Below are 18,052 nucleotides of genomic sequence, written 5' to 3' on the forward strand. Positions count from 1 at the left end.
CCAGACCTTTCCTACCCATTCTCCCGTTGCAGATGCCCAGATGCACAAACCTCACCATGACACCAAGTTTCCTGAGCTCCCTGGCTGCTGCTTTCCCCAGCTTCACAAAGGAGAGCAAACCCTATATTTACAATGTCCTGTCCCCTCAGCTAGCAGTCCTTCCTCAGAGGGAGTCCTGTAGGATTTCAGTGTGTGTCCGAATGCAGACCTGGGAAAGCAATTCTGAAACCTGTGAAAATGTGGAATATTTGCACTGTAAAACTTTGTTTGATTCCTGTGGGAGGTTAACAATGGTGGCTGCAGAGACAGTGATGTGAAGTGTTTGTTATTCTGGATCTGTAAAACATGACAAAATAGATGGGGATGTTGTTGACTTCAAGGTCTTTGCTTTTTAGTCACTTAAAGACTTTCCACTTTTCACAACAGAGTGAAAAAATAAATGTTTTCTTAATTTAATAGGGCAATATATTGTGGTTGTAATGTTTCCTTTATCCCCAGACTAACAGGGAATGTTCCAGCCACAGCACAAGTTTTCCCCAAGTATTTATATATGAGCTCTTCTCTAACTTCCCTCTACAGGAGACAGTTTTCATTTTAACTCATTGCGGGATTTTATGAGCAATGACTGTCAAACTTTAGTTGTCTGTGCATTTTCGCATATTGATCTTGCTCTTATTTAGACAAATTTCAGCTCCTTCCTCAATCCTTGTTTTCATGATGAAGTCTTTTCCATAATACGTATACAGTTTGCTTTAAACTTGCTTGAAAAAAAATCCAACCAGGGATGATTTAGCCAAATTAAACCAAAATAGGGCAATAACTATTAAGAGATATGCATGGGCCATCAACAAAAGAACTCCCCAAATGTATTTAAGTGATTTTCTTCATGTTTTTTTAATGTAATATTGGTAGGTCAGCTGTGGCAATAATAATTTTTATTATTTTTATTAATTATAAAAATTAATTATTTGTTACTAATTTTTTATTATTTATATTATTTATAATAATAAAATTATAATTTTAATGTGAGATGACATAATTCCAGTTCAGTGATTTTTTTGGGGAGAAACTACCTTGACAACTTCTTTTTATTTTGTTCTAATTTTATTTAAAAACAAAGATAACAAAACCGAGGTTTTTGATATAAGGAAAAGAAAATAGTTTGAACTACCAAATTTTTAAACTCATTTTAAGTATTTCATCTCTCTTACACTTCCAAATATATTTTCCCAGCAATTTCTGTTTCTATCCCCAGTTCCCAAGGTTTAACCACCTTTCTGGATAGAAAAGACTGAAGTAGTTTTCTTCAGAACCTACTAAATGCTTGGCAAAAAATCTCTGCCATGACACAAGGGATCTTGCTTGATTTTTCCACAGTCTCTCTCAGCAGCACTGGTTCTACTGGAAGACTCCATGTGGAAAGATCAGTTATTAGATCAGGATCGTATTTTGAAATGAAAATTTCATTTGGAAATACAAGGACGTCATTAAGCTTCAATATTTTCTGTCTTTGGATCTTTGGGGTTTTATTTTGCCTCTGGCTGAAGGGGGAAATTGTAAATTGTTTCTTCAACATTGAAGTGACTGTGTCAGCTTGAAGATGCAGCTTTGGAGCTTGATGTTATCTATTGCATTATTTTTTAAAGAGTAATAGTGAAGTCCCTGTTTTGAAATGAATATGGTCTCCCAAATGAAGCTTATTTTGTTAGTGTAGCATTTAAATGGAATGGTTAGAAACTTTGCCACTCTGCAACTGGATGTTTAAAACTGGATTAGCAGAAAAACCCCGACTTTGGGGTTGTTGTGTGTTCTGTGTGTGTTTTTCCCGAGGCTGCAAAGCAGAACATGATCTGCAGTTTATCCAGGAGAAACCCCTATCTGTTCTCATCCCACTGACTCCTGGGTCTCACTGGGCTTTTTCCAGGCAGATCTCAGCAATGGGGGCCTTACCATGCATACCCACAGGGAACATTCCCATCTCTTAAGGATTTATTTGGTTGGGGTGGTTTTTTTCCTTAATATGAACTTAATATTTCCCTTCACGTTCATCCCGGACTTTTGAGTTCTCCCTCCTACTGTTGGGAGACCCACCTCCCACACTGAGGTTCATGTCTGACTGCCATAGACAGGGATGTCAGGAGAGCTGTTGGCAGAGGTCAGCGCATGCCAGCACACAACATGCCTTCTCGTCTTGTCTGCCGTACAGCTGCCTTCGGCTTCGCTCTGCCTGTGCCTCACTTCACTGCCTCCCCCACCTGATGCCTGTCTTGAACTCTTTGCTGCATGACTGGCTTGCTGCCCTTGCATCCTGAGCATCACTCGTGACTGATTTAGGGTGGTGTTGTTCAGAAGAGGTAGGAAGCCAGGCACATGCACTGAGCACTTCCAGGCAGAGCTGCTGTCTGCAGGAGGAGGGTTAAGCAGGGAATGAAATGCAGCTTTATGATCATTAATCTCAAACAGTCCCTCTGGTGACATCTCTCAGGTTAAGTCACAAGAACTGTGGTATTATTAAGCTTAGTTAAATTTAGTGTAATTCACATCTGCAAAGCCTTTGTGAATTAGTGTTTAGTCTTAAATTGCCACTTTCCATGATACAGGGACATCATAGTATCCCGCATTAAGTCTTGATGTGTTATGAATTAGGGTGCAGAAGCCTAAAATCCATGTGACGTGCAAAAATCCCTCAAGTTTCAGAGTAGTTCTGAGGTAAATACACAATTAATTTAGTTTTCAACACTTAGCAGGGATGGTACCCTTACAAAAAATTATTTCCTCCTTTATTTGCTCTCGCAGCACAGGTGTGGGAAATGGCCGCTGGAGATCCCTTTTGCAAAGCCATGTTTATGAGCTGTGTTGTTTGCCTGGTGCAGCTGATCATTACCGCACACTTCACCTCATCAGGCTATAATAGGTGCAGACCTGTATTGATTACCATGACTTGTGGGAGAGAAAAATCTTTGCACTTCAAATTGGGTATAAATTATAAAGAGCGTCTCCAAAGGCTGTGAGTTACACAAGTGGCACTCTTCTGAGACAGCCATATGTAAAGCTGTTGTTGTAGAGGTTATTAATTTTATGATTGCAGCACAGGTGTACTTGACCCACAACAATGATCATTGTCCATAAAATTCCACCATCTGGGTTCAGTCACCTGCCTTCTTCAAGAGTGTTCATTAACAACAACCAGCAAAGGTCATGCTAATAAAAGAAAGTTAACTCTCACTATATTGGTGTAAATTTACTGGTGAAACAGCACTATCTTCTTGCCATTTTTCTCACTAGTACAGCTATGCAGACACCTTGAAGTGGGTCATATAATTCCTAGATGCATAGGGTAGGGGGGTGTAATATGTGTACATATATAGACAGCAGTTGGTGTGATGCAAACAAGAAAAATTTAACTTGTGTGGGTTAGGCATTAATTACGTACTGCAAGTGCACAAGGATTATTCACACCTCAAATCTGCAAATTTTTATTTATTTTTTCTGGAAAACTTCTTATACTTAATTGATATAACTAAAATTTTATCAAACTTAAGGGAATCTGTTAGTTACTCCCAAAATCTGATTTTTTAACTCCCATTTGTTAGTTGATGTTTGTGTTCTGATGGCCCAGCTTCATCTTCCATGACATTTTACAAACTCAGATATGTTTCCTTTCCATTAAGTCATTAAGAAAATGGCCTGAATTTCCCATGAAACCATCATTCTCACCTAGGAGATACACATCTCATTTCCCTGATCATGCAGAGTCAGCCAACTGCATTTTCACAGATGTGTCCTCTTTTTCTGCACTCACCATTACATCTGGGAGGTAGGTTTATCTTCTGTGCTTTTTTAAAATACTTGCCAAAATCAGACCTGGGACTTTCTTTTGCTGTTAAGAAAGAGGAAAACATGGAGAAGGAAGATGTGTTTGATGCCAGCAACTGGAAGAGAAAGGTGTTTGTGAGGAGAGATTGGATGGGTGCAATTAGTTAGAGGAGGTTTTCTTGAAATGGCTGGAGCAAAGTCAGAAAAAGGCAAAAATTGGTGGGTCATGAGAACAAGACAGCTGGGATCAGTGTGTGGATGAGATGCAACAAGATCAAGGCCAGGCACTGAGTTCAAGAAGAGCTGCCAGGTGAGCAAGCTGTGGAAGAGGAATTGAAAATTTGATTTCCTGGAGAAATAGGTATTCTGGAGAAACAGGTGTCCCAGGTGGATGAAAAACAGGCAAGGAGTAGGAAGAGATTCAGGTGAAATGAAGCCTCAGGAAGGACTGAAGAGGGCATTCCTGCCCCTGGGGCTTGCGCACATACTTGGCATTACAGGGCAGGGGGAGAGGGGGACATGGAAACACTATCTGCCTGAGACCCATGGAAGTATTTTCACTGCCAAGCCTGATGTGTTTCTGGGCATGGACAGATACCATTTTAAGGTGTAAGCTTTAAGGTCAGGAGTTGAGGTGTCTGTGGAGCTTAGACACCTCAGGATGTGGTGAGTGCCTGAATTGGGATTTTCAGGATCACTTGGATTTAAGATCTTCAGTTTCACTTCTCTTGAAGGTGAATCCTTTTTGGCAGGTGGTGGCTCCTGAAGTAGGTGTCCAGCAGAAGCAAGAAAGCAGGTCAACAGGCCCATCTTAGCCCACCATTTGCTAACCTCATTTCCAGTGTCCTGCAGGAGCAGCCATCAGAAGGGGAGAACCAGGTGCAGATGAGGTTAGGTTTCCCACAAGACCAAAGCTGGCACTGTAGAGGCAGTCTTGGATTCTTGATATTTTTTCCTCTTACCCATCACAGGATTAGCCTCTGAAGACAAGTCAAGGGGAAGTGCCTTTTCTATGCTGCTCCAGGACTAGGGAGAAGATGGATGGTGTCAATGGTGTGTTGGAGGAATTCAATTGTGTTGGGTTAGGTTAGGTTAGGTTAGGTTAGGTTAGGTTGAGTTGGGTTGGATTGAAGTGGCTGGGTTGGATTGGAGCAAACCAGAGGCAGTAGTCCCAAGATGAGGTAGATGGGTTAGTGAATACCATTGTACCTATGAAAATACTCTGGACTTGTGTTGACTGTAGTCTTTTGTCTGCACAGATAAAACAGGACGCTATAATCCAAGTAAAAAATTCAGGGAAAAAATGCTTTTCAAGTATTTCTTATGTAGAAGATTATGAATATTGTCCACTGTGGAAAGGCAGAGTTAATTTATTCATTAAAGGCTTGCAATGTTTGAATTCAGATTCTCGCTAAAATCATAAAAACACACTGGGTGTTTGATGCCCCATACGTGTTCTCATTACAGCTTGTTCTTTAGACACAGGCTCATTCCTGTCCCTCGAAAGACCTTCTTTACTTCCACAGCTGCCTATGTCAGCATCCACACCAATCTTCAAGCTCTGCTTCTGATGTGACATAAGAGAAAATTATATTCTGCTGTTTTAGTGCAGTTTGTTCTTGGGTCCAAAATTTCACAAATAGGCAGGCAATATGTACTTATCCTGCTAGTGATTAAGAACCTTTTTACATCTTTACTAGATGGAGTGTCTCTACTGTCATGTAACATGTTATTTCAAAGCGTTGCTACCTTTCCTAGCTGCTCTGTGGTGCAGGCATTGCCATTTCCATGCTGTTGCGTTGGCTGTTGTGTTTTTGGAAAGTGCCAAAACTGTGTTCGTGCTGGTGCTGCTGGTACATCCTGATGTTTGATGACATAATTACTATTTAGGAACAAATAATCATGAAATACCATTACAAAGAGTAGCTATTTTCTAAGCAGCTGGTTGTTCCCCTTGTTCTGGTATCACCAATGAATTTCTTGCACTAGTAGTGCTCTCACAAGATAGCAGAGTGTGTACCCTTCAGGTCTCTGCCTCATAGGCAGTAAAAAGCTGTGGGATTTTGGAATAAACTCGGGTTTAAAAATCAGCCCTTGAGTATTTCTGATTAAAGTAACTTAGAAGTGTTACTGTGGAATGTTTTAAATTAGTTTAAATATATTTTATAAAACCTGTACGCTTGTTAACATCAGCAGCATTGTTGCATGAACAGAGCTCCTGCTGTGGGCTCAGCAGAGCTCAGGTCTATTCCTGGTCTTGGCTGAGCCGCTTAGTTTGCAAAAGCACAGTAATGATGACTTTTCCCTTACAGAATTCTGTTAGATGTGTCTTTGCAAAGCAGTGGGGAGAAGGAGGTATAACTGACTGCTTGCATCATGCTGCAGCATGTTAAAATCTGTCAAGTTAATTAGTATTTTTCAGGTTTATAACCTGTGGAAGCTTTGAGGCTTGAACACTTGGTTTTCAGTGCTCTCACCCAAGAAGTCTTGTCGATGTGTGTTTGCTCATGAAGTGTTGAGTTTTGAGCAAGTCAAAACTTCCTTTATTTAAAAGCAAATTTTCCTTGCTCCTAGTTGAGAAAATAATTGTTTTCAAATGTTTTATACTTTATTTGTGCTCTTGCTTGCAATTTTATATAGATTTTTTCCCTAATTCATGATAGAAAAAATGCATGTGCATTTAAAAAATTAAGTTATCTCACTAGTATATATTATTCAAATGCTTTAGAGCTCCTGTGAAGTACCTTGCTAATATAATCAAGAGTACCTTGCTAATACAATCAACTTTAGATGTTGCTTAAATAAAGCCAGTAAAGTGACAGAAGAGACAGGGCTGGATAGAAAGAAACTTCTGAAGTTACTTAATTTGTCCACATTGCCCAGGGTGAGGTCAGCTATACCCATAATATTCCTAAGAGGTGGTTGTCTAACCTGTTCTTAACTTCCATTGGTGAGATCCTGCACCTTTCATAGGGTATGTTCTTAGCCCAGAAATAACTTTGCAAGATGTAACCTGAGTATCCCACCTCGCATTTGTCAGGTAAGGAATTTTTATATTTGTCTTTAGATAAGGGTGGAGTTACGGATATGAAGAGATAGATAAAGGGATAGATAAAGGGATAGATAGACAGACAGTGTTGTTGATATAGATACTATATGGACGGACATATATAAAGATTGTATAAAGATGGCAATAGTTAGATATACAGATATATCAGTTTAAATATCATTTCAAAGCCTGCCTACTCCTCTTTACAAGCTACAGTATTTTAATATGAGTTTTAAAATCCATAGTTGCATAATGTTGAGTACATCTTTACTGGATCCCTTCTTCAAGGAAATGGCTTGCTCTCGTGCAGAAATTCATTGCATTGGAAATTGCTGCCCCGAGAGTGTTGTTCAGTCACACATGCACACTGAACGTCTGGGTCACCCAGTGATGGGTGGGATGCTGTAACACTGATGGAGCACATCAACCCCTGAGCATTGCAAGACAGCATTTGTACATCTTCATCCCATTCTCACAGTTCCCTTGGAACAGCCAGTATCCCAGGGCAATTTTGGATTGGTATAACTTCAAATGGCTGGCATCAGCTCTCCTGCCTGACGCTGTCTTTGCCCTGTGGTGGGTGTCTGAGTCTCTCCCAGTGCTCTCCCAAAAGTGGGGCTGTGAGGGACAACACCTTGGAGAGGTGTTTGTGGAAATGGTGCCTCCTGAGAATCCCATAACTGTCCTGCAGTTCCCAGGGTCTGGATCCACCTGCCACATCTGATCTTTCCTGCCTGTGTCCATGGCTAGATGCTCTCACTGTATTCATTGCATAGATAGGAGCAGCCTTACATGGATTTGCCCATTTGGCTGCATTTCTGCCTATTTGTGCAAAAGACTGTGAAATTTTGGACCCAAGAACAAGTTTGCTTTTCAGGACTGTTTATGCCTGAGCACCAATTCAGGCCAGCCCACAGCCTGAGATCCAGTAAGTCTTCTGTCTCTGGAAATGCTGTTTAATCAGCCTTTGTTTCTGAATTTTTCCCTTTTTAAAAGCAGCTATGCACAATTTGTATTACTAATGCTGTTTGCATTGATATTAACAGCAGTTCTATCCTGGGTGCCTGGTTCTTACTGGAAGGACCTTATTGGTACTTGGTATCTAATTTTTTGCCTTTTTTAATATATACTCAAAAAAAATTGCTTGACTTCGGTGACACAGAAAATGACCTAGCTTTTGGTAACCTGTGCTCGGGAGAGAACAACCTCTCAAGTTTCACTTATTTGGCCAGTTCACACGTAGAGGAACAAACAAATAACCTGTGCTCATGGGACTGCCCTTAATATTAAATGAAAAGTAGTAGAAAATGAGGGCCGTGTTAGACTCCTGTCTCCTTCCTACTTTGCAGACCTTGCTTGCAGTGAGCTTTTGTGTGAATCTTTGCATCTTGTTGCTCAGAGGGCAAGAAGAATTTCCTAAATACTTTTTTTTTACTATTTTTAACCACTTGCTTCTTGTGGGAAGTTTGTGTGTGGTAAACAAGGAGTGGAAGAAAAGCCAGTTGCAACTGTAGGAGTTCAGAGGTGATCATTTTTCTGGGTTTGTAGGATGCTTGTTTCTCTGTTTTCATCATCCCACTAACGATTCTTATAGATAATACATGTCCAACAGAAATAAGGACTGGTTTGTGTCACAGTAGGTAATAACTAAGTAGAAGATGTCTTAAGTATGTGTAGTCTAGTCTCCAGCATTGCTATGATTTTTCTTATGTGAGTATTGAGTCTTAACCAGTTTATTGTGTGTCCAAGCCCACTTATTAAGCTGTATTTCATTTCTTCAGATTGTTCTGTTTCTTCTCTCTTGGTTTCTCCAAGGAATTCATTTCCCTACACAGTTACTTTAGATTATTATCATGCCCATGACTCCACAAACGATTACATCTTAGCCAAACTAAACACATCAAAGTTTGGGGATTGGTTTGGGGTTGGGGGTTTTTTTGTGTCCCCTCAGAAATTACTGCTTTCATTTCATTAATTGGTGTTCAGCTTATCTCTTAATTTTGCCTAAGCTTTTAACCTTTCTTTACCATTGTGACATGTAGAAGTGCTTATGCAAAAACTCCTAAGGTCATTGGATCTCAAAGTTCTTGAGCTAGTGGACTTGTTCACAATTTTTCCTGAAGCTCTCGTTTTCCTAGTCAGAACTACTGAGTGATTTTAGGCAAGATGCATTAGTTGTACTCACCTTTTTCATTAGCTTTACTAGTGATGCTCTGAGAGCTTCTTCTGTTTTGGAGTTTGAGACCTGAACATTTACTTCAGTAGACCAAAATAGTCAGAAAAAACACAACTTCTTCCCATGCAGATCGACAGGATAAAGAAATTGTAAGTAGAGAAACCTTACGAATTAAAAGTAGTTCTGTCATACTTGGTAATATCTGGTGCACTCAAGGCTAAAAAAAAAAAGTTAAATTCCTGTTCAGAAATAGCTTTGTGATACAGAATTTGTTAGCATACAGAAAGATGGATGCAGGACAGGCAGGAAGCATCCCTTTCTCACACATAAGTGCGTATTTGGACCATGTTGTTATGTTGCTACAGAGTTACAGAATTGCAGAACTGAATACCTAAGAATTAAATAAGTTCTTCAATGTGTGTGTGGATAATGTAAGAAATAAAGAAATTTCCATTGATTCATAACTTTCAGGAGAAAAAATCCTTTCTGAAAGGTCTATCACATTTGTCTACCCAGGTCAGATGGAGTTGGCTTCTCTGTTAGTTTATGTGTAAAGGAGGAATTAATTGTGTTGATGCTTATGTTTAATAATGTTTAAAGTGTTTCTGTTCCTGCAAATGCCCACAGAAGTCTGTATTTCAACCTTTGAACCATGTAAATCAAGTTTTGATAGGACTGACTGCCTTTTATATATGTAGCTTGAATCATAAATGTTAAAGTAACCTCTGCCACTGTCTACGGACAAGATGGCTAAGCTGCTCACATTGGTATTTTGCAGCATGACAGGGCCTCAGTGCAGATCGTGATCACAGGAAGCAAACTCTGCTGGGCAAGATCTTGTTGAAGGTCAGCAGAATTCTCCATCCCAATGGGGGCTAAACCCCAAGGCATGGAAGACCCTTAATTCATTTTGAAGCCTGCACTATTTAGAGATGAGCTGCTGTTTAGAGAAGCAGACCCAAGGTCAGCCCTGTGGCTAGTATCTGTGAAGAAGCTTTTCAACCTGGAAACTTTCCTCTGCAGAAATATTTCAGCGCCAAGGCATGTATGAAGATCTCTCCCAGCTCCTAAGCAGCATAGGAAACCTTTGTCCCACACATCTTGTAAACGCGGCGGGGGGCCACCATTGTGCTGTGCATCTTCTGAGCACCGCAGGAGGAGGCTTTTGTCTGACACAGTGGGCAGGCGCTGTAGGAGGGCACCTTTATCCTGCACAGCCAGTAATCGCTCTGCAAGAGTGAATTATGGTGATTGCAGAGCTCTTCTCTCTCCAAACACTCTGGTTTCAGAAGGAGTTCGTCAGCCTTGCTAGGTGGAGAGCTGCTTTTGCTGAGTGAAAGTGGAAAGGGAAGACAGTAAAATGCCTTTGCATGTGTGTGTGCAAATGGCCATCAGGATCCTTCACACAGTCATATTGCATGACCACCCCTGCAGGCACCATTCCAGTTTCAATCTTTGCTTTTCCTCTTCTCTATTTTTCCTACCCATTTAGGCTGCCCTTTTAATTATTATTTCTTTGTTCCTTCTTATGTGTGTACAGTCTTCTATTCCATATCCTATTCCTTTATTCAATATCTATATTCTCAATATTCTTTCAGATGACTAATGACCACATTTAAAAGACTTGAGCCCAAATACCAGTCCCTCTGGATTTTCACAGGCATATTTTCAACCCCATATTATTACTTACTATTTGTCTTCTCAAATGCTTTAACCACTTCCCCAAAAGTGTGCCAGCACCCATTTCCTAGAGCCTGAGATAATGTACAATGGGAGAGACATAACTCTGCATCTGTGAGATGAGATGAGATGAGATGAGATGAGATGAGATGAGATGAGATGAGATGAGATGAGATGCTAAGTTTGGACCCTGTAGAGATGCCATGTGTACTGTAGGTGCTGGTGGACATGGGAGCTGGAGCCAGCACAGGCATGGCAGCACACATTTGGGAGCTGCATTACCATAGATCTCAAGTGTTTGGGGGCCCCTTGACTGGCGTAAAGCAACTGATGTGCAAGTGAGAGGTAGGAGTGACCACAGCCCATTAGATAGTGAAGGTCATAATCCATTTTAAGTGATTACATTGGTTCCCACTGCCCCAAGATTGCAAGGTTGTCCTTTGTGGAAAACAAAGCAATGGATTAAGTCTCTCACCTGATGATTTTTGTTATTCAATAAACTTTGGGTTTTATCTGTTCTTTTGAGCCTGTTGTGTCTGCTGTTATCCTGAAGGTCCTTGTGATTTTTTATAATGTTGATCTCTACTAATACTCAGACATGAATTTTATGTGTGGTAGTTAGTTTCAATTAATCCTCCTTTTCTCAAATTAGAAATTTTTTTCTTCTTATCCCTACCACAGTCCTCTAGTGCCTACCTGATTGTACATGAATTCTCAGAAATAATTGCCAGTAGTCCAGCAAGTTCATTAATTGATTCCCTGAAGACCCACATATGCGTGTCATCCAGACCTGATGATTTGGATATTAAATTTTTAGAAGTATTCCCTTACCTGATTTTTTGTATCAACTGTATTGGCAAGTCTTCATTATTTCTAATTATATATTTCTTTGTGGTGCTTGGTAAATTGATTCTGGAACTTGTTCACTGTTTTACAGTCATTACTCATTTCACCTCACACATTATTGGTTCCACCATCTCTTCGGAGCTTTTTTCCAATGATGTTATGCACATGCTAAAATATATATTCATTTCTCTCTGCATCTCTCCATGCTGGCACCTGGGAGGCTATTTGCTTATTTCTGTCATTTCTTGTAGGGTGTGCCCAGCCACTGCCCTGGAGGGACTTCTGCTGAGATAAGGAGATTGCTCAATCTCCCAGCAGAACTCCCCTGGAAAGGCAACCACTTTCCAGTTACAGAGAGAACAAGACAAACCCAGAATCCTCTGGGAGACCCTATGCAGATCCTTTGTAACCCATTGGCCCTTACCCTCTGACACCCACCCCCAGTATCCCTATAAAGCTAGACCCCTGCTCCTGCAAGGGCAGAGAGAGCCTGTCCCTGGCCTCCCCTTTGCCAGACTGATAAAGCTGTCTCTTGCGGAGCAGCTACACGGGCCTCTCGTCTCTCTCCCTGGTCTGGCCTGGAGGCTGCCCTGCAGAGCTGAGCTGAAATCACAAGCTGACAATCACTAAAGAGCTGATAGTCTCTGCATGGGCCCTCCTGGCCAGCAGCTGAGGGAAGACACTGGGCCCTGGGAAGACGATCTCTTTTGGGACCATCTCTCTGGACTGGTCACAGCTTCCTTGGTCAGAGCTATTGACCCCACACCAGCTGCCATAATTTCTCTCAGTGAGGCTGGGACTAGGAGGGATTTATACTTTTTTATTCTGCAGTTGTAGCCTTTGCATATTCTAGAATATTCTAGCTGTTTCCCACACTTAACGGGTTTTTTATATCTTTCCCATGCAGCGTGCTCCTAAGATTTCTCAAAGAATTAATATCTGAAATCACTACATGCTGTGCAACAGCCCATCAATTAATACAATATATTGAATAATGTGGGTTATCATCACGGCTGTTGAAATTAGTGAGCACTAAGAATATATATCTCAGAGGACCTTGGCTTTAGAACAGCTGCTTCTTATTGTCTATCTCTTAAAAATTATTCTTTCTATCAAAAAATAGATGGCTGTTCATGTATTTAATTTAGATCTCTGTTCTACTAAATATGCAACTGAGATTGCAGTCGTCAGTGATATTCTTCCTCTGGCAAAAACCTTATGGCCAAGTCTGTTCTAACCCTTAGGACATAATTCCACTTGCTTTGGTTGAATTTTCCAAGCCTTTGGTATATAAATCATAAATGCACAGTCTGTGCAATGTTAAATTTTTAGGGCTCTCCCTTTAGTAGCAGTTGAATGTGAATACATAAGGGCAAAATTTGACCTTTAAAAATGACTATAAAGGGCCAAGAAAAGCAAGCTTTTCTTATTGCAGTATTAATCAAGCAAAGAATCATCATAATCCTGGAAACTAAATATCCATTGTAGTGATTTCATCACCAGGGAGATGTTCATCTGCTAGTAAGATTGTTACTAGGAAAGGGAAAATAGTGAGTGTTAAAATTACTTTAGACTGCTGAATCATTGAGTCCCTCTAGACTCAAAGCTTGAATTGTTTTTTGAGAAGAGTGGGTTGAGAGGAGTTGCCACAGGAAAGCTGTAGGTTAATCAGTTTCAGTAACACTAGTGAATGTGGGCATGATCTCTCTTGAGGACATGAGGAAAGTGCATGGGAGAAGGCAGGATGAAGAAAGAGACAGAGAGGCTACAGAAACGTATTGTTTTGTTGTTTTTTGTTTCTGGATGGCCCTTCCACAGAGGAAGATTGTTGATGAGAAAGGAAGAAAGGGGAGAAAAAACAATATAATATTCACAACCTATATTTTCATCTGATTTATCCAGTGGATACTAATGAGGATTATTACAATCAAGACAGAGATGCAGGCAGGCAGAAATGAGAAATATGTGTTTGTGTGGGAAATGTCTGTGATGGGGCCAGAAAGACACCTGGAAAGATGTTTTGCCTTCAAGGCTCAAAGTGGTGTTTACCATATGCTGTGACACATGCATGTGAGAAGGATGGGAAACACCTGTGCAGGAGTGTCCTTACGGTGTGCTAGGACAGCCTATCCCTCCATAAAATCAACTTTGGTAGGCGAGGTGTGTGTGCATGGTGGCAGTGGGCAGTCATAGTGTACCAAGCCAAGCCAAGTCCTCATGGACATGTCTGTTAGGCTTCAGGTTTTACTGGAAGGGAAGCTTTATCCTCCTGCTGTGTTGGGCCACCTCTGTGTTTCCAAGGTGAGGAGCAAGTCTTGGTGAATATTGCTATGGAATGGCCTATAGGGGGTGGGATAGGTGATCTGTATTGAAAGCCACCTGCAGGATAGAATCACAGAAACTTTTGTGTTGGACATGACCTTCAAGATCATGGAGTCCAACTCTTAACCCCACACTGTCAGGTCCAGCACCTGATAGAATGGTGCAAAGAGAATTTCTACAATGATGGGTGAATTTGAAGGTGGAAAGCATTTGTATAAAAGGAGCATGTGGAAAATTTCTGGAAGATGTCATGAATTGCCTCCATACAATGAATATGGAGGGGGGAGGAAAATCTGTGTGTGCACGTGACATAGATGCTCTTTGTACAAAAACATCTCTTTGTGTGGGAAATAGTGCCTTTCCAGAGAGGGTTTTTTGGAGTGTTTTTTTGCTTGTGTGATGGCTGCCTTTGAGGGAGCAGAGGCGTGCAGTGTGACAGGTAGTGCCTCCATCAAAGACTTTCTGGAGGGGACGGTGTGCATGGACCCACCAAGGATGGGTGCATGCTCCATGGATGGGTGCATAGAGGTAAGTGTCCTGACAGGGATGTGACGGTGGGTGTGCAGCAAATGCCATGCCAGAGCAGCCACCCCGTATCCCCAGGGACTGATGGCCACCCTGCGTCCTGCAGGGACCATCATCCACCCTGGACTGCATCCCTCTCCACCTGGCAGTCCATGGGCACTGTGTCCCTCATTGTTGTCACCCCCAGATTGTGATACTGTCACAGAACTGTTGCTAGGCAACAAATGTGGTTACCAGGTCTCAACGAATAGCTGAAGGGGAAAGTGAAGTGTTGCACCATTGTAGAGTAACCATAGCAATGACCTACTATTACAGACTAAAGAATTATCATTAACAATGTTAAAGTATCAAACAGAGGCCCAGGATCCAAAGACTACCAGGCAGCATCTCTGCATAATTGGGTTACCCAGGAAGAGGTCCCAACTCTTTCACACCTCTGGGCTCCCTATCTTCATTGTCTTGGTTTTGTTTTGGGGCTTGGTGGTGGGGGAAAGGAGAGGGGGTGTGGTTGTTTAAATAAAGCACATGGACTGTATGTTGAGGAAGACACTTGCAAAACAATAGAAGCACCCACCAAAAAAAATTACAGAGGTAAATCTGTGGGCAAAGAGAAGATACAAACAGGAAAGGCCCACTTTACTGTCTCAATACAATCTATGGGAATGGGTGCACAAAGGATGCCTTCGTGATGCATGAGATTTAGTTCAGATCAAGTGTTCTCTTTCACTTGAAAATACATATGCCAGGGTAAGAACAGTATAAAATGAAAAATAAATAATACAAAGTGTGCCTGAAAAGTAGACAGTTTCTTTTTCCCAAGGTCAGATAGAAGAGGTGCTTCAATGAAGCTTTTATTAGCCAGGTGCTTTGGGATCTTATTTTTCCAGATACGAGACATGTTGAGGATCTCTGACTTGTGATATGGGTGGCCATGCATGTGCGCGTGTGTATGTTTGTGCATGTGTCTGTCTGCATGTGTGTGCAGTTGCTCCTGTTCACCTGCCCCAGAGCTCAGCAGCAGGACAGCCCTGACCCTCCCCAGGCTCCCTCCAGACCAGCTGCAAGCAGCTGGGTGGCTTCCCTGGGTTTTGCATTTTTGTATTTTATGGAGCATTTATCATGTGAACAGCCAGCAAGTCATAGAACGACCCCTAGTCAAACTGTCACCTTTGTGTTTTGCAGGTACAGAACGCCATGAACTAACTTCTTGGAAGAGTTTTCCATCTATTTTCAAGTTCTTCAGCGAGGCTGTAAAGGCAAAGAACAGCTTGGTGAAACCAACCCCAACACGGCGCTCCAACAGGATAAAATATGAAGAATTCTAAAAAGAGGGGAGGAAAAAAACCCACCACCACCAATGTCTTTGCTGCTTGTTTTCTGCAAGGAGTCTCCCAGTCCCTCATTAGATTGTTTTCTTCCTAGAGCACAGGGTCGTGATGTATACATCTAAATAGCGTTTTGCATTATTTCTAGATGAGTGCAACTGTCAAAGCAATATGGGTTCACTGGTTGTGCTTCCTGTGGGCTGTAACTTGGATTTTGTGCTGCCCATCAGTGTGCAGATTAAGGCTGACAGTGGTACTGCACAGTGCAGCATGGTGCAGCTCTAATTGCCCTGACATAGCCCTGCACCAAGCTGATGCCAGAATTTAACAGCTTCATCGCAGTCCTATCGCCTGCAGGAATTTTTGCAGCTTCCTTCTATTTTGAGACAGAACAAAATAGGAATTACTCTTTTTTAAAAGACAGCCCTAACTCAAACGTGTTAACCAGCCTATGAATTTACACCCAGTAGCCTTCTCTTTCTCTGGGACCAGGTGGGATTCACTTTTAACTCTTTCATTTTTCTGCTGGCAAGAGTGTCCAAGAAATTTGGCCCAGAATTCTAGAAAGGCTCCATTGTTGATGTGATTTTCTTTTGCTAGATTAATGGCGTTATCTGTAGGTCTTCTCTTCCTTTGGAAAGCTCTACTTAAAAAAAAAATGCCTATTCATTAACAGGCTGGATTACACTGTGAAATATGACAGCAAAAAAAAAGAGACACACTGCATATTTTCCTATTTATTTTTAAACGCAAAGATGCTTCCATTTTCATACTCTGGGTTTGTAATGCCTTGCCATCCCATGGTTATCCCTTTTCCCTAAACTCACAGGTTCATCCCGTTTCCCAGACTCTCAGACAAAGGTCGGCCAGCAGGGCACTCTGTTTGGGGATTTCACACCATGCACAGGGGGTATGTGGCTGTAGCCACAACTGTTGCTTTAGGCAGATTTTCTCCGCTAACACTAAGGGAAAAGATGTGCTTGATAGCATGCCCAGTGAGCAAGTGCTCTAATTAAGCTCCTTTGGTGTTGATAGTACTAAGTTAAAGTGGTCCTTTCTTTAATGGCCGTGCCCACCTCACCTCTGATGCTGTTAGTGACAAGGAGACACCACTCAAACACATGAGTTTTGACCCAATCCCACCCTCTCCTCATGCAATGTGTCCAATCCTACAGCTGGGGGCTAGAAATGGTGGTGGGGAGCGTTAAAACGAGTGATGCCAAAGCAGGGGCACCTTCCTACGCCACAGAGCAAAAGCAGAAGTGCTCATAGTGAGGTGCAAAGGGAAACCCAGCTGGGTTTGGGCCTAAATTCTCTGGGTGGGGGGCTGTCAGCACCCACGGAGTGCTCACATCCCTACCTGCTCATACTGGCAGCAGGGCTTCACTTCCCCAGCTCCTGTTTCCTGTCATCTCACTGTGTTGAAGCTCTGCCCTTGGGGAGGGGTGCTTGGAGCACCTCACCAGGGCAGTGGGGGAGGTGTCAGGCCATGCCTACGCAGAGGGAAGTGCTGTGTCTGTGCCTCACAGTTTTTCTTCCCAGAGGGGAACCTGTTACTGGGGAGAGAGGACTGCACCCAGCTTCCTCAGCCCTCCAATCTCTGCATTTACTCCCAGTCAAAGGATGCTGCTGCCTTTGGCCAGCCTGATCCCCCACTGCGGGGGTCTGCAACCCCCCTGTCCCAGGCCTGCATCCACACTGGCCCCCTGGACCCTGTGTGTTTAGGGGTAAGGCAAGAGTTTACATGGTGTGGTTTGAGTGTCTTGTGCTTTGTCCCACAGCCAGGGAAGATGTGGAGGCCAGGGAAATTTGCACACACCAGACCCACCACTCTCCATCTCTGTGGAGGTGAGATGGAGTCTCTAGGGTGCCCAAATATTAGAGGAGCAGATCTATTTTTGTAACTGTTGATGACAAACAAACTGTACAAAAATTTTTACTGTAATGCTTATCATTTTCTAAAGAATTTTTCTTTACTGTGCCCCGGGCCCAGCTCACATTATCGCTCCTGTGGGGGGCTGTAGAGCAGAAGGGATCCTTACCACTAGTACTGCTCTGCTTGCAGTGAACAAAAAATAAAGATGCTCTCTTCTCTCCTCCTTGCACAGTTTGTGTCCTTGGACTAAGCTCCATAGGAGCCGCAATCTCTGGTGGGTAGGATGGGGGCTGCATGGGCAGCAGCTCCACCAGCCTCGGAATACATGCAGGAAGCGCAGGTGTGTTTGCAAACAGGACCCTGTACAGTTGCTGGGTTGGGGATGGAAGGTGTGAGCAGGGTGTGAGGGGGGTGAGGCTTGTTTGTACTACAGAGTG

At 42.3% G+C, this 18,052-nt stretch overlaps 1 protein-coding gene across 5 annotated transcripts in view; it reads left to right on the forward strand.

Moving 5' to 3' along the window:
• The window catches only part of FAM172A (family with sequence similarity 172 member A), a 265,595-nt gene extending 247,757 nt beyond the window's left edge, over positions 1-17,838 (forward strand). For all 5 annotated transcript variants that reach the window (XM_039567672.1, XM_039567673.1, XM_039567671.1 and 2 more), the window contains one exon: positions 15,597-17,838. In XM_039567672.1, the coding sequence (XP_039423606.1) occupies positions 15,597-15,739 (143 nt within the window). In that variant the 3' untranslated portion in view covers positions 15,740-17,838. The remainder of the gene's footprint in view (positions 1-15,596) is intronic.
• The last annotated feature ends 214 nt before the right edge of the window (positions 17,839-18,052 follow it).

The sequence above is a fragment of the Corvus cornix genome, chromosome Z, assembly GCF_000738735.6.
Source record: "Corvus cornix cornix isolate S_Up_H32 chromosome Z, ASM73873v5, whole genome shotgun sequence".
NCBI classification, from domain to species: Eukaryota; Metazoa; Chordata; class Aves; order Passeriformes; family Corvidae; genus Corvus; species Corvus cornix.